Raw genomic sequence first — 16,988 nt, forward strand, 5'->3', positions numbered from 1 at the left:
ATGGAGAGTAACTTTAAAAACATCCTGTATAAACGAAGTTTTATAAATCTCTTTAATAGGTAGTTTGGGAATATTCCATCCAGAATTAATTTGATCATTTTGTATTTCAACATCTTCTTCATTAATTATGATGCCTGGATTAGGTATGGAAGGCAAGGTAGTTGACCTAGAACTTACTGAGGAGTTACTTCTAAATAATCGATTCATTGTTTGATGTTAATTAATCAGTTTTACAGATATCTTAATACATACCCTATTCTTGTCAAGTTTATCACAGACCTAGTATACATACATACCCTATCTTTAAACCCAAAAGTCTGACTCTGCCTAAACCGAAGGACTTACAGAAGACTGGGAAGAAGTGGGTGACTTAAACTAGGTGGATAGAACAGACCGATCTTGTGGGTGATTAAGATGAACTGAAAACAGGATTAATTAAACAAACAACAAAGGCGATTGAGCAGAAGTAGCGAAACAGTTAGAAACAGAATACAACATCACTTGGCTCTGATACCAAAAGGCGGAAGCAGCACATGTTTATGAAGGAGATGAATTACGAAATCAAAAAACCATCAAACCAGAACAGAATTGGAATAACACATAACATATTTAATTAAAACATAAAATATTTAATTAAAACATTACATTTAAAACAACATTGACTAACCAAAAGGCGGAAGCAGCACATGTTTATGAAGGAGATGAATTACGAAATCAAAAAACCATCAAACCAGAACATAATTGGAATAACACATAACATATTTAATTAAAACATAAAATATTTAATTAAAACATTACATTTAAAACAACATTGACTAACTTACAATTGTAGTAGCAACTGTAAGGATCTTTAACTAGGTACAGACGGAAGAACTGGAAGAACACTCAGCACACTCTGGTTTTCTTTCTTACAACAATGATAGAGAAGAAATTGAAGAATGCCTGAGTGCTTACAATTGATTACAATATAAAGAAATAAAAAGCAAAACAGTAAACATGTGACTTCTGAAAGCAGCTGGCCGAGCATGTGAAAGGCAGATGCTGTCGGTTGCTTTCGGCTGATTGATTGAATAGTTGAGCAGCTTTAAACAAAAGTTGACTGGGTGAATAGTAAAAGTGAACAGTAACTTTTTACTATTCATCACTTTCGGTGGAACATGTGAATAATGGAATCAATATAAATACAAATTGGCAGCTTTTCTCAAAAGAGTATTGATTGAAGCTAATTTGTATCTATATAGAATCCAATGTGGATTAAATAAATGGATCCTGAGCATCCTGAAACTCGGGCCCTGAATACTGATTGGTTGATTCTTCAGAGGAATGGATCTGATCTGAACCATCTTCAGAACTGGTGGATTGGGCTTTAGCTTGATTTAACAGTTGATGGGCTAACTGGATGATGTCTTCTTTGGATGATTGAGTTTTACCTTTGGATTTGCTTTTGGGCTGAACCGGGGGTGGAATGGGCTTTGCCTTGACTTTGGCCTTTGATTTGGGCTGTGATTGGGCTGGTTGAGCAGCAACAGCTTTGGACTTTGATTTGGATGATTTGGGCTTGGAGCCACTAGATGAGGGGCTTCCAAGATTGACTGGAGGAAGACTGGGCTGACTTCCTTGAGTAATTGCAGCAGTTGGGTTCTGCTGGATTTGAGCAAGAGCAGGAGTTGGAGCACATTGATCAGGTGGGAATTCTTCTTGAACAATTTCAAGAATTCTGGGAACATTGAACTTAACCCACCATTTAACTGTGTGTTGACGGATGATGATATTATCATCAATCCCATAATGCCATTTGAATATCCATGGAATTTTGTATTTAGCAATAAATATGAGTAATAAGGGGAATTGCCGCTGGTGAATAGAAAATGGGTAAACCGAGTTAAAATAATGAATTATGTTTCTGAGATCATCAGGGAGGATAGCAGAAATGGCGCCATAGTGAGTCCACCATCTCAGAAACCAAGTGGGTAATTCGGATTTGAATTTCTGGTCAAAGGAGATGAACCAGGAGTGACTAAAAGTTTCATTTTGGTACAAGAAAATCTTGAACCAAGCATCAATGTAATCATGGTAATTATATTGAATAGAATGGCCAGGTAAATCACGAAGCTGATTAGGATTGCCCCATTCAGCCATGGAAACAATGTTGTGAATATAGAGTGAATGGTATAAGACCTTATAAGCATAAGTACGATCTTGGATTGGCTTGATTAAGATGGAATGATGGAATGGTATAAGACCTTACTATTTTTTTACTTTTTAGGTGTAATTATGTTAGGTGTGTCTAAAAAGTAAAAAAATTTCTTAAAATAGTAAAAAAAATTCAGTAAAAACAAAAAAACACAAAAAATAAGAGAGTAGAATTTTCTGAAAAGTATTTTTGAAAATTAGAAACCAAGCAAGGTGATTAGTGTTTTTTACGAAAAATTATCACTAAATTAACTGAGATTAACTCACTAAATTTAATAAATTTATTAGTAATTAAATCAAATTGAGATAAAATTATAAATTTATGGTCAAAACCAAAACAATTAAAATTACAAAAATTAAAATAACACAAATAATTTGTCCATTATTAAAGCATAAAGAAAAGATGTATGTGTTTATACGGGAAGCAGAGAAAGGCTTTTTATACGCGAGCACACAAGCCAAAACTGGTCTCAAATTCTCTCCTCTCTCTCATTTTGGGGTTCATCAGCAATGGCCGCTCTGCAATACCTGGATTCCCTTCACAGTACCCACCCAGAGCTCGGCGAATGGTACAATACCCTCTCGGATCTGTACCAGCGGAAGCTATGGCACCAGCTCACTCTCAAGCTCGAACAGTTCGTCGCTCTCGCCGTCTTTCAGGCACCTCTTCTTCATTGTCAATTTCTATATACATATATATATATATATGTATGTATGTATGTGTTTATCAGCCGCTTTAGGCATTTGGGATTTTGGAAATTTTAGGACTTTTGTTTGTTTGATTGATTGACGACTATGTGTGTGTTTTATTGTTTTACTCAGGTTAAGGTGTGGAGATCTTTTTAGGGTTTTGGAGAATTAGGGTTTTTTTTATATATATTTTTTCTTATGTAAGAGCATCTCCAACGGTGAATCAAAAATTTCACCAAATCTGAGTTAAAAAATGGCCATTTCCTGAATTTGATACTTCAGGCTCAACCGTTCACCTTCACCAAATCTATCTCGGGACAACCGGGTGGTCGACCGGCCGGTTGACCGGTTAGGCCAAATTTTTTTTTTTTTTTTTTTTTTTGCGAATTGTCTGAACTTTTTTTGAACTTTCTGAACTTTTTTCGGGACAACCGGGGTGGTCGACCGGCCGGTTGACCGGTTAGGCAAAAAAAATTTTTTTTTTTTTTTTTTAACGGTTTGAACTTTTTTTCCTGAACTGTTTGAATCTTTTACTGGTTGACCGGTTGGTCAACCGGCCGGGCAACCGGTTGGTCGACCAGTGTACCATTTTCAACTGTCAGTAACAGTGATTTGGTAAAATCTGTGTCTTGATCTCAGTTTGATGTCTTCTTTGCTGAATTCTCATTTTGGTATGACTTTGGTGCAACCGTTGGAGCGTGAAAAAGTGGGTTTTTCATCAAAATTTAAATCTGATGCTGGGTTTGGTTCACCGTTAGAGATGGTCTAAGATTGTGGAAGTACTTTAAAAATGGTTACCGGTTTTCCCTTTGGTGTCTGAGAGACCAAAGTTTGAATTTTTAGTATTATTTGTTGTTATGTTTCCAAAGATGGAATAGACGTCTTAACTGGAGGGATTTTTTATTTTTATTTTTGTCTATAATGAGATCTAACTTTACCCAAGTGAAACCTTTATTTGATTAGGGTCAATAGAAAATTTGGAGGCTTATGGAACTACAACTTAAAGCCTATCTTTATCATAATTTTACAGCTCAACTGGAAACAAATTTGCTGATAAGTTGAATATTAACCAATGCCGTAATCAGTTTCACTGTCCCTTTTTTTTTTTAATGTTTTTTTTACGTGCAGCTACATGTCTCCTTTCAAATGCGTTAGAGGAAAACTAATTTGGGAGTTCATTGAAGTTTTATTGACCAGCAGCTGATAATAATATACTTGATCCTCTTAAAATGCTTGATCATGTATAGAGATTTAGGTAGGCGAAATTAAGATTAGATGTAATTGATGCCATACTCTTCTTGTGATCATTTGGTTTACCATTTTAATTATGAGGAGTTGAGTTGATGGGTCGAGCATTGATTAGCATTACCTGCTGTTGTGCAATCTTTCGGAAGGAGGCTGTTTGATGGGGAAATGGAACTTGTTGGATAAGGTCCTTTAAGATGAATTTTCTATTGCCTGCTAGTCAAAGGCTTGTGGACATTCTGGTGGACATTCTGATGGAGATGGTTAATTATGTAGAGAGGATGGGTACATTTTTGGTTTTAATAGTTGAAGTCTTGATATTTACATACTGCATCTTGAATAGATTTTCTCATATAAAGACTAGTAGAGCATGTGGGTATGGACTGGAAGAAATCAAGATCCAAGGTACTCTATTTTTCAGGAAGGTTAGGATGTTAGTACAAGTTGAGTAGCACATCTTGCACAATTCTAAAGTAAATCCTAAAAATACTAGTGGTTGGACTATTTATCATTTAGTCAATGAGAGGGCTAATTTTATTTGAACTAAAACATTTATAGTTGTTACTAGTTTTAAAAAATAATGATGCAAATCCCCTGGGGTTTAGTCGGGCTTTGATTCGGACACCCCAGTGCCAATAAAAAAAAATAATGATGTAAATATCTTTCAGGAACGTATTTTTTCTTTAAAGGGCTTTCAAGTCAATGGGTTGAATCATTAAGTTATGCGAACTGTGTAGTAAGGAATAAGCAAAAATTACTTTGTGGAAAATATATGTGCAAGGATCCTTGGTCGTTTTGTCTAACAACAAAAAGGTTGTCAAGTCACAGTGAAGTCAAAGATGCAGTTAAGTGTGAAGTCTTGCTATGATTTTTTAGCGTTGTGGAGGGACTTCTTTTTCCCTTGAAAAGGTGTGTTGAGGACAAAAGCCCATTCCAATCGTTGCTATTGACAGTTTGATTAAGAGAAGACAAGTGCATGTTAATTGGTGTTATATGTGCAAATTTGATGGTGAATCAGTTAGCCATCTCCTTATTCATTGTTCGGTGGTATGAGAGTTATGGTTGATGATCTTTGGCTTGTTTGGGTGTTTCCGAAGGAGTTGAGGTACCTCTTTTTGCTTGGAAGGGAGTAAAGGTCGAGAAGAGGAGAAGGCAGGCTTGGGATAGAGGAATAGACAAAAGCTTCAATTTTGAGTTTAAAGAGATTGCATTCCTTTTTGTGTAGTTGGTTCCCAAGCTTGGTTAATTCTCTTTGAGCTAATTTTTGTAGAGGCCTTTGAATAGGCATTTTGACGTGTAGCTGTTATTGCCTTTTTGTACTTGGGTTGCACCCCTTTGGCCTCCTCTTATACAATTTATACTTAACTAAAAAAAATATTATTAACATGTATGGTTTTATAAGGTTAGATTGTTTATCACAGGCTAGTAATGAGCATGCACTGAAGTTTCTAGTCATTTCTTTGGCTTATTCTTTCTTTTTAGTTGGATCTTTTAGTATGAATCTTGTTTTCTTTGTATGTTCCAAGGTAGCAAGCTACTTCTACATTTGTTTGTGCTTGTGTTTGATTGGGAAAACTTGCTTAAACATATCTATTCGCATTCATATTTGTTTATTATGTACATTTGACTCCTTTTTCTTTTTCATTATCTTCAGGCTGGTGATGCTCTCATACAGTTATATCATAATTTCATCACTGACTTTGAGACCAAGATCAATCTACTCAAGCTTGCACATTTTGCTGTAATAGTCTCTCGGCAGTACCCAGGGAAAGAAGCTTCCATTGGTTATCTTGAAGGTGTGATTGAAAAGCTTCTTGCTACTAGAGAAATGCGCATTGAGGAACCAATCCTTTACATTAAGATGCAAATAGCTACCTTGCAGCTTGAGAAAGGCAGCCAAAAGGAGTGCAAGAAACTTCTAGAAGACGGGAAGAGTACGCTTGACAGCATGACTGACATTGATCCATCTGTGTATGCCAACTATTATTGGGTTTCATCTCAATACCATAAATCTCGTCAAGAATTTGCTGAGTTTTACAAAAGTGCCCTTCTTTATCTGGCGTACACATCGGTGGAGTCTCTATCAGAATCATTTAAGCTGGTAGGCATTATGTGCTGTCTTGAATTATTTTACCAAGGTTCATCATGGTGCCTTTAATGATATCATATGCTGTCACTCACTAGGGCTATTTTGGCATGACCAATTAAGGTTAAAATTTGTTGTTATAAATGGATATTTCTAATGCACATTCTATATAATCCACACATTTTATTTTTAACTCTCATAAATGTTGTTATATAATCTCTTGCTATTACATAGAAAGAAAGAGAGTTTTAAATGCATATGTCGTAATATGTCCTTTCTCTGGTATGGCAATCAATTGCGATGAAGACATGTTTTGAAAACATAAATGTAGACTTTTGTTTAATGACGAGTGAGTGTTCTTTGAAGTGAAAATAATAAGGAGATATCTTGGGAAAGAATGGAGAACAACAAAAGATAATGAAAAAGAATGTAGAGAACAAGTGACCTAGCTAATGAGGATATTGGGAGAGTGGCAAACTGGATGATATTGCTTGCACCTTAGGATCCTATAACAGTGTCAGTGTCGCTATTTTTGTCTAAAATATCAACCTTTGATTTAGCCACTCCTGGAAATCTGAATGAGGGAAATTGGAAACCATTTAGTTTCTTGTTTGAGTTGACAAAGCCTTTTTTTGTACAATCACTCGTGTGCAACGAGTATTTGAGCTCTGTATTTTTCCTATTGAATTTAGAATTATTCCCTCTAAAGAAGGTGTTGGAATATTCTAGAAATTATGGGGGGAAAAGATGTAAATGTTATGAGTTCTTCAACTCCCTGATTGAACCGGTTCCTGACATTGAATGCAGCCTTTGCATTATTTTGTGTCAACGTTTGGAGATATTTTGGTTGATTGATCACTACACATGGTTAACGGGTGACGTTGGGGTAAATGAACTTCCCTACATATGTGGAGGATTGATGTTTAGGTTATACATAAATTCAAGTGGTGTTCAACAGTAACTGAAAGAATACTGCCTTTTAGTCTGTCTTTTGTATGATGTATGAATTTTGTTTTATCTTCTATTTATCATAAATGAATCATTAAATCTGGATTCTTGGATTTTTTCAAACAAAATATCAATTCGATTTGAGTTCACATTGGTATTTGACTCAGTACAGAGACGTGTTAAACATTTCTTATGAGAGAAGTGTGATTCAATATAAAATCAATTGGTTATTGTAGATGAGTTTTTTAATCTTTCCTTGAGAAATCGCATGCATGTTTTGCTGAGCTCCTCATTGTTCCATCAGCAATTTTTACTTTCTAATACTTTCTATCTTATTTTAGGATTTGGCATTTGATTTGTCCCTTGCTGCATTGCTTGGAGAAAACATATACAACTTTGGGGAACTGCTTGCACATCCAATTGTAAGTTTATTTTCACTGTATTCAAACTTTTGCGTTTCTCTCTCCCTGTTATTTTGCTTTTATTAGTTGTCATGACACGTAATGGCTTAAGCTACTCAAATATTGAGTGCATTGTTTCTGTTTAAATATATTTCTTCACCAACATGTGAAGTCTGCTGAGTGACTTGATTCTCTATTTTTCATTTAATGCTGCGCTCAATGTGGTTGAACTTCTATTGTGACTGTGATTGGCTGGTGATGAGACTTAGGTAACATCTGGTCAGGTTGAAAAACTTCACATGCCCTAGATTTGGCAACTTTTATATAGAATTATAAAATGGAGGATTCAAGACAACTTCCAACTGTAGATGAATTTCCACAGTATGTTTTTATTACAGTGAAGTTTGGATGCTCCAATGGCTATAGCTAGTGCTGCTGTGTCCCTTTGTTATGCCATCGTATCTAGGATCCTTTTTGAGTCAAGACTAATCTCCACAAACGCATGCAATCACCTAGAATCCACATGCATTTGGCAAAACTAAATAGACTCGAATCTGGACCTAAGGAGAAGCGGGCAATGCCTTGGAGAATCTAACCAAGAATAGGTTTCCTTTTTAATTGTAATTATGTGATGATGGAGAGGGTTGAGCCGGATATTAAAATCTTGGGCTTTGTCTTTTTATTTGGAATTGATATTGGAGTAGGTTTAGAATGAGTTGGGACTGATGCATCTTTCTTTGGTAGTTTTTAGATTTGTTTTGAGTTATATGGGAGAAGATAACTCAAAAGGTATTATTTTGGTTGTTACCATAGAATTGGATTCTGAGAACTTAAATTCTTTTTGAGATATGGTCAACTCAAATATGCTAGTATCAGTACTCTAGGAACTTCCTTACATTATGATAATTTTCTCCCAACTATGGTTAATTTTTATCCATGTTTAGAATCAAATTATGAAAGAGATTGTTGCTTAATATAATTGTGCATTCATTATGCAATATATGTAGCCCACAATGTGTATCCAGAAAGGTTGTGGCTGAGATACGGTGTTGAGTTTAGTCTAAAGTGTCCGAAAGAAAAATGACAACGGGCATGTGCCTGGAAAGGCCAAGCATTTAAATATGCCAACATGAAATTACCATTTGTTTAACCACTGCACTTGTCGCAAGTGGTACTGAGAGTTTGGGACGGTGTAACACCACGACCATTAGGTTGGGAGATTAGCCCTTCATCGCCTTCCTGTGAAAGGCATTAAAAAAAAAAAGAAGGTTCAATTGCGTTAAGAGTTGAATGCATTCATAGATAATATGACCTTTGGGTCAATTGGAATGAATAAGATACATTTTTTGCTGACGCAGCATCAATGGAATGAGGTATGACCAAGGTTCTGAAAAGCGGTTGCAGTCGCCGTAACGGTGGCGGTGGCGCGATTGCGGTTGCGGGGTGTAAAGGCCGTAGTGTAACGGTTGCGGTAACCGGAACCGTGAATTTTTTTATTTTTCGCACAATTTGAAAAAAACTTACCAATACGCATATTTTTTTTCCATGATCATATTTATTGGGTTAAAAATAAATATTGATCAATTTTTATAAATTTTTAAGTATGATCAAATATATTTCATATTTTTAAATCACTATAAATTGAGTTTTTTACATTTTATTTTAATAATTAATAGCTTTATATTATACAAAAAATCAATCACTAACTATTATATATATAAGATAAACAATGATAAAAGTAAGAGAATAAATAAGAGCCTAAATATATATATATATATACACATATTTTAACTAAGCCAAATAGATAATGACCACACTTATTATTATTATTATTATTTTCAAATAATATATAAATAAACACACACAAACAAAATGATTGAGTGATAGCAACTGAATAGAATAGCATAGGCTTTACAGTTTCAACAAATCAATAACATGTTCTTCATCTTCTCTCTTTTCTCTCTCTATCTCTTACTCCTCCATTTTCTCTCTTTATCTTCCCTCTTCTCTCTATCCCTCTTCTCCCATTTTCAACTTTTTTTTGTGTGTTTTTTCGAAAGAAACAGTTTGGAACTGTTACGTAACGGTGCATAACAAGCCGTTACGTCTGTTACGGCGCCGTTACGATTGCTACGGCAGCCGCTACAGCCGACACACCTGTGAATCTCAATCACACTGCAAAAGCGGCTGTAACGGGTGGCGATAACTGCCAAAACCGTTACGTAACGGCGTTACGTAACGGCTGCGGCCGCTTTTTAAAACCTTGGGTATGACTGATAATATGGTGATACCTAGTAAAAAGCAATTATGGCTAAATATTATATTTTTTGGAAACTTCTCAGAAAATTAGGTTATACAACGGGTAGGAATGTATTACATCCGTAATGGTATCTGTCCTAAGGATATGCTGTTGGATGACAGACAAAGCAAGATAAAGGGTAGGAAGACCAAAATAAGAAAAAAGGTTCATAAATTCCAAATTCCAATTAGTATTGATGATAACATAAGGGTCCTAACGTTCTTTGCCTGACATTTTCCTGAAAACTCTTGCATTTTCACTGAGTTGGGACTGGCATGAAGCCAGCTGCAACATTGTTGGCTTTGAAATTTTTAACAAATTACTTCTTATTGTTGGTCATTACATCCTTCTGCTAACACAGATAAGGAGCCTTCTGGGGACAAAGGTTGAATGGCTCTACTATATTCTGGAAGCATTCAACTCTGGTGATTTAGTTCATTATCAAGAATTGTGCAATGTGCATAGAGCTGCTCTAAGTGCCCAACCAGCACTAGTGGAGAATGAGAAAAAGCTACTTGAAAAGATCAACATTCTTTGTTTGATGGAAACCATATTCAGGTATGTTATATAGCCATTATTGCTAAAGCGTTATCAGCTTTACTTCCATGTTACCAAATTGAATTGAGATATGGTTTCTTTCAGTCGACCATCAGAAGATAGAACTATTCCACTGAGTATCATTGCGCAGCGCACAAAGCTTACTGTAGAGGATGTGGAGTATCTTCTTATGAAAAGCCTTTCTGTAAGTCCCAATGCTGTTGAAGTTTGATCAATAAAATGTTCTGAATCACTACTGTGAAAACCATCATCAATTGGTGATATTATTTTTCTAGTGTTGCAGTAAAATCTTATTTGTTTGAAATAATTTTTGGAATCAGCTTTAAAAGATTTTTAAGCATTTTAGGATATCTCATTCTTGAAAAAAGTGATTAAAAATTAGATTGAATCCATTATGTCTGACCAAAATTGGGAACCAGTTAACTTCACTTTCTAGGACCAAGAGAATAAGTTGTAAGAAACTTAAGGTTGATGGGGTAATGGACTAGTTTAAGGTAGGGGTGCAACCCGGGCGGGCTCAACCCGAGCAACCCATGCCCAGCCCGAGTTTTTTTAGGGCTTGGGCAATAATATCTTATAATCTGGACGGGCCTAGGCAAATTTTTTATGCTCGAATTGTAATTCGGGCTGGGCTTGGGCAAAATCACTGGCTAACCCAAGCAACCCAAACCCGAATTGCACTTAATATATTATATAAATTATATAATATATGTATAAATTAAATTAAATAGTTGTCTTTAATTTTTTTTTGGCTAGTCTTTCACCCTTGGATTAGCATCTTTTATTTGGACCATTAGATTATTTCATATATGAAAGTTTCTTCAATTGCAATTAATTAAATCTGTTAAAGTTTATTAATTAATTGCAATTGAAGAAACTTTCCAATCTGTGGAAGTTTTATATGTACCAGTGTTTGTGGTTGGTCTAGCATTTCTAGCATGTTATGCACCAGATTTGAAATCTATTGATTATAGCATGTCTAGCATTTATGCACTAGATTTGAAAGTTTCTGAGTAATGGACTTGTGAATTTCGGGTAATTCGGGCAATTTGGGCTAACCCGAGTTCGAATTATTAAGCTTGGTCCGGGCTTGGGTAGCCATGCTCGGGTTGATGGTCGGGCTTGGGCACTGCCAAACACAATTCGGGTTGGGCTTGGGCAACCCCCCAACTCGACCGAACCCGCCCGAGTTGCACCCTTAGTGTAAGATAAGATTACGGGCTAAAGGGTATAAACAAAAGACTAAGGACAATGTTTTTGAACTGTTATGAGAACGCTCTATTAGAATTATAATTGCTCTAGAACTACTCATCATTGCTGCAGGTATCTATTACATTATATTCTCATTCTTTCTTTTTCTTCTCTCTTTTATTTATTTATATTTTTTAAAAAACTATTTGCGGTTCCATAGGACTGGGTACTGAAACTGTTGCCAACTGAGATGTTCATATCTTTTATTACAATAGTCATTTTCGGTGCCTCGTTCCAATTATCTATTACATTATATTCTCATTCTTTCTTTTTCTTCTCTCTTTTATTTATTTATATTTTTTAAAAAACTATTTGCGGTTCCATAGGACTGGGTACTGAAACTGTTGCCAACTGAGATGTTCATATCTTTTATTACAATAGTCATTTTCAGTGCCTCGTTCCAATTATTTCTTGTTCAAAATAATAGTTCTTGTTCGTGCCTTCCAGATAGTCATTGAAGTGTCAGAATAAAAGTCTTATGTTATTTCTCGATAGTTGTAGTTTTTTGTTTGGTAACTTCAGCTGGCACTTATCCTCAATGTTTCATTCTCTTCTTTTAACATATGTATGATTTATTACTGGCCTTTTTGAAACGGTTTAGAGGTGTTTCTATTCAGAAGTGCTTAAACTGTTGGAGAGTTTTTCTGCAGGTTCATCTTATTGAAGGGATAATTGATCAAGTTGAGGGAACTGTTCATGTTTCCTGGGTGCAACCAAGAGTTTTAGGTGTTCCACAGATCAAATCTTTGTGTGATCGTCTGGACAATTGGGTGGACAAAGTACACACTGCTTTGCTCTCTGTAGAGGCAGAAACACCTGATCTAGTTGCATCTTAATCGTTGTTTATAGACTTCATTCCTGTGTTCTGTAACAATCTTTTCGACACCCAAAAGAACTGGTAACTGCGGCAAAGGAAGAGTGCTAGTTGTTTGGGCCATCTTTGTACGCTTCCTTTCATATCGCTTTTAATCATTTTCTTGCAGTATGTTTTGAAAGGAGCAGCCTCTTGTACTTTTGGTTTTGGAGTTGTTTCATTTTTGGGGGCATCCCTAGAGGAACTGCAAGTCTGACTGAAAAACGGCCATTTAAATTCTGCAATGGTTATCGAACAATGTAGTGGGAATCTTGTCTTGGAGTTATTTAGATGTCATCCACAATTTAGTGGATGTAAGTGCATTTCTGTTTCATTGTTTGCGTACGTTTATTTACTCTAGTAATCCTTATTTTTGGATCATAGAGGTTTTGTTTCGTGAGTCCACACGTATGGCATTAGATAAGGCAAAGCTTTAGGGGTAAACTATATCAAATATTTTGATCTTAATAAGGAATTCTTGAATATGGATATAAATACAAAACAGTGAAGAATAATAATAAATAATAAAATAGTCTAGATGATTAAAGCCTTAAAGTTGAAAGCAGAGCAAACAGCAAAGATGAATTTCACAATATCACAATTTTTGAAAGCACAAAAGTCTGAGAATTATAGAAGAGGGGTAATAAAAAAGAGTAAAGTACGAACATTTTTTTAAATTTGTTTCAAGTACAAATTTTTTTTTATAATTTTGAATAAATAACTCTGTCCAAATTTGTCGTCTTACAAAGTTGACAGAAAATGAAAATTTTAATTATCCTCTTATTATACAACAATAAAATTTCCATAATTGTGAATTGAAATATATTATTAAAAATTATTAATTAACTTAATAATTAATTATTAATAAAATAGATTATTTGTTGTGCAATTATAAAATTTGAGGGGTATGATATAATTTTTAAAATTACAAAAATAATTTGTATTTTGAACAAATTTCAGGAGTGCTTATAATTTATCCAAAAAAAAAAAAAAGACGACGAAGAATATAAGAAAAGGAAAACATATTTAAATCTTTGCATAGAAAAGAAACTAGGAAAAAGAAAATTCATTACAAACAAGGGCACCGAGAGGTGTTGAGTTATTCATTACAAACCGGCATCTCTTCATCACGAGATGCAGAGTAATTTCCAAGAATTCTGGCTTCTTAACCCAAAATGAAGCATGAAAAAGATTTCAGAAAAATAAAATAGATAAAGATGAAGAAAGTGAGGGGAAAAAAAAAAAGGAAGAAGAATTGAGAACCAAGAAATTTTCTTCAGATCCTATAACTCGTATTTTACTACTGTGTTCTGAAAGAACCCATTGCTCTCGCTCTCTCTCTACATTTATTGTAAAGTTAGATTTCTTACAATATGGCATGATAATGTCCGAGGGCATATCCTCTACTAGTAGGATAACATGGAAGTGATGGGGCATGGGGATTTAAAACTACCATAAACAAATATATCAGTTTTTAAAATTTGTATGTATATATGAAACTAGAGAAATACCATTGTTTAAATCATAATATAAATGCACTACTTCTATCTTATAATAATGTCTTTCCCCCATGATAATTCTTTACCATCTGCTGCATGCTTCAAGTGCAATAATGACCATGTATAGAATGTCATTTTCTTCTCTTTTCATTTCTTTCTTGAGAGAGAAGATGGACAACTTAGATGTTGTTCATCCTATTTGAACTTACACACAAATTCAACGGTCGCATTCCTTGAGCTTGCGTTAAACTTTAGGCCTATAAAGAAACCTGTTTGATGTCACAGAGGCAGTTTCATTCTGCAAATAAATGATAGTTTCGGCAACTACTATATCTATCACATTAAATCAACCTGATATCCCAAGAGAAAAGATGTCTTGATCTTTAAATTAATGAAATAGATATTTTAAAAAAATCAAAATTCAAAAGACCAAGAAGAAAAATACAGATTGCACGAGTCTTTTGTGTATTTCCTACACTACAATACAAAAATGTAAAATGAAGATTAAATTAACAGTGGAGGTGGCAAAAAACCCTCACCATACTAACTCAAAGATGTAAGGAGAGTTCAAACACTCACTAGTACGCTTCGATTGCACTCTTATCTTCAGCAGATTATAGTCCAAGATGGCATCTTTGAATGTGAACTCATTCCCAAAAGCATGTTAGGCACTACCATTAGAAGAAATAATACGATTTCTTCGTGTAGGCTCAGATTGCTTCTTCGAGTAACACGAATTCCATTCCCCTCCATCCTGAGCATAATAGTCCATTGGATAATCCACAGCATCCCCTTCCTTATCTTTTATATCCCCATTGTTACCCACACAACACGATTCGTTCTTCGAACAATCCAAACCATCATTGCAACGTGAATTCAAATCCTCCACTGGCTTTCTCTCCCACCAACCAGGTAAATCACCAAGGCAAATCTCTGCCTCAAATGGAGTCAAAAGTGGCTTTGCAAAAGCATCACCCCAATCAATTGATAGCCGAGGACAAGCAATCTGAATCCAAGCATCAACCGAGTCCCCAAACAAGGCAATCCTCATTGGCGATAACTCCGACATCAACACAACAGTCCAAGCCAAACCCTTTTCCCTCATCTTCTTCACCAACCTATCGAGAATCCTCGGATTCCCTTGCCTCCCAAGAGTCCCCATCACAATCCCCCAATTCTTCGCCTCCCTCGCCTTCACAATCGCATTCCTCCTCGATTCCTTCATACCCTTATAATCATACTCTTCCAAAAACAAAGACCCAATATACGGATCGTACCGAAAAGCCCTAATTTTAGGGTTTGCAATCATGAAAGCTTCCAAATGAAACCTCCCATCAGCCACAAAAACAATCACAATCTCATCATCATTAAAACCAGTAGTTTTTTTCACAATACTCGGCGCAGTACAACCCAGAACTTCCCCAGCCGACAACGGCTTCGACTGCGGCACCAAAACCCTAAACCCTAGGGTTTCCAATTCAGGCTTCGCGGCCCGAACCGCATTCGCGAACTGAATCGTCCCGGCCAAAACGATCTGTTTGGGGATAAACGAATCGAAATTAAGCTTGATTGTTTCGATCAAGCGATTCACATCGATTTTGATATCGACGAAGACATAGAGGCAAGGGATCGAAGTGTTGTCAATGGGGACGAGGCAGCTGTGGCCGTAGTGAATGAGGAGGTCGGCGGAGAGTGCGGCGGCGGAGAGGTCGTCGACGCAGCAAGCGCCGTAGGTGACGTCGCCGAGGATGAAGCAGGATTCGACGGCGGCGAAGGAAGTGAAGATGTCGGAAAGGACGAGGGAGTACATGAGGAGGCCTTCGGGGAACTGGAGAGCGATGCGCTTGGAGTTTGTGGAGAGGACTCGGTAGATAGATTTGTGGACCTCGAAGTTGTAGTTTGAAGGTAGGAGAGCTATGGCGGCGTTGAGGGCGGCGTTGTTGGTAATTGAGTCTGGGATTTGGTTTTTTATGAAGCGTTTTGGTGGTGCACGGTGGCGGTGTTGCGGCGACGGCGGCGGTGATTTTGCTGTTGTTGATAGTTCTGTATTAGGGTTTTGAGGTGGTGGTAATGGTGGTAGTGGTAGTGGTGGTGGTGGTGAGAGCTCTGCTTCTTCCTTGTTCTCCATTTTCAGTCGCAGTTGGGAGGGAGAGCGAGAGAGAGAGAGAGAGATAGAAGTACGAATTTTTTGTGCTTATTAATGTAATTTTAAAAAAGTATTTTTTTTTCAAATAAAAAAAAATTAAAAAAATGTGAATTAAAGTGACGAGAAACAACCAATTGTCTGGAAAAAAAATCAAATTTAAAAATTAAAAAAAAAAATTCATGCAGCCAATTCATTGTTTAATTGTTTTTCTGAAAAAAAAAATTATTTTTATTTTTATTTTTAGTAGATATATCTAATTTAGATATACTTTAAAAAAAATAATATTTATAAAAAAAAAACTTTAAAAAAATCACCAAATATCAAAAATATCAAAAAAAAAATGAAAATTTTTGTATTTTGTTATATTCAATGAATTTTTACAAGATTTTTATATAAATTTTATATTTTTTAAATATATTAAAATTAAATGAATCTAAAAAAAAATTAATTAAAATATTTTTAAAAATCAATAAAAATACAAAAATAAGAAGTGAAAAGTCAGAAAACTATTTGAAAATTTCACTCTTTTCGTTGCAGTGGTTTATGCTTAAAGTGACCTGCCATAACATTCCAGAGTTCATCACAATTTTCTGCTATTTTATTTTATTTTATTTTTTATAAAGAGTCAAAACAAACCCCTAAAATTTTCCACTTAATTTTTGGATTGTTTCTGAATAATCCAATGAGATATATGAGTTTACAAGCCATTTCTTGCATATATATTCCCACAATTGAATTTTTTTTTTTTTTTTTGAGATAACATTAGTATATTAGTATAGTTAAATTACAACTAAAAAGCCATCGTTGTTCCATCAAGTC

General features: G+C 35.4%; 2 protein-coding genes across 2 annotated transcripts; one reads left to right on the forward strand and one right to left on the reverse strand.

Moving 5' to 3' along the window:
- The first annotated feature begins 2,565 nt into the window (after positions 1 to 2,565).
- Positions 2,566 to 12,858, forward strand: LOC114272625 (26S proteasome non-ATPase regulatory subunit 13 homolog B). The gene is made up of 6 exons (XM_082901981.1): positions 2,566 to 2,853; positions 5,783 to 6,229; positions 7,504 to 7,584; positions 10,224 to 10,420; positions 10,505 to 10,604; positions 12,322 to 12,858. The coding sequence occupies exons 1-6, from the start codon at positions 2,704 to 2,706 to the stop codon at positions 12,505 to 12,507; spliced, it is 1,161 nt and encodes a 386-aa protein (XP_082758107.1). The 5' UTR covers positions 2,566 to 2,703; the 3' UTR covers positions 12,508 to 12,858.
- Positions 12,859 to 14,380: 1,522 nt separating this feature from the next.
- LOC114272626 (diphthamide synthesis DPH2 family protein) lies at positions 14,381 to 16,221 on the reverse strand. Its single transcript, XM_028214341.2, has one exon. It carries the CDS (start codon positions 16,149 to 16,151, stop codon positions 14,688 to 14,690), a length of 1,464 nt encoding a protein of 487 aa, XP_028070142.2. The 5' UTR covers positions 16,152 to 16,221; the 3' UTR covers positions 14,381 to 14,687.
- Positions 16,222 to 16,988: the final 767 nt, after the last annotated feature.

The sequence above is a fragment of the Camellia sinensis genome, chromosome 13 (genome assembly GCF_055761805.1).
Source record: "Camellia sinensis isolate YWXY chromosome 13, ASM5576180v1, whole genome shotgun sequence".
In the NCBI taxonomy this organism is placed as follows: Eukaryota; Viridiplantae; Streptophyta; class Magnoliopsida; order Ericales; family Theaceae; genus Camellia; species Camellia sinensis.

What these genes read in the sequence shown, in the direction of transcription:
- LOC114272625 (XM_082901981.1), top strand. Translation starts at nt 2,704, where the DNA reads ATGGCCGCTCTGCAATACCTGGATTCCCTTCACAGTACCCACCCAGAG. An exon ending in TATCAGAATCATTTAAGCTG is followed by an intron (nt 6,230 to 7,503) that starts GTAGGCATTATG and finishes ATCTTATTTTAG; the next exon opens with GATTTGGCATTTGATTTGTC. An exon ending in TTCTTATGAAAAGCCTTTCT is followed by an intron (nt 10,605 to 12,321) that starts GTAAGTCCCAAT and finishes GTTTTTCTGCAG; the next exon opens with GTTCATCTTATTGAAGGGAT.
- LOC114272626 (XM_028214341.2), bottom strand. Translation starts at nt 16,151, where the DNA reads ATGGAGAACAAGGAAGAAGCAGAGCTCTCACCACCACCACCACTACCA.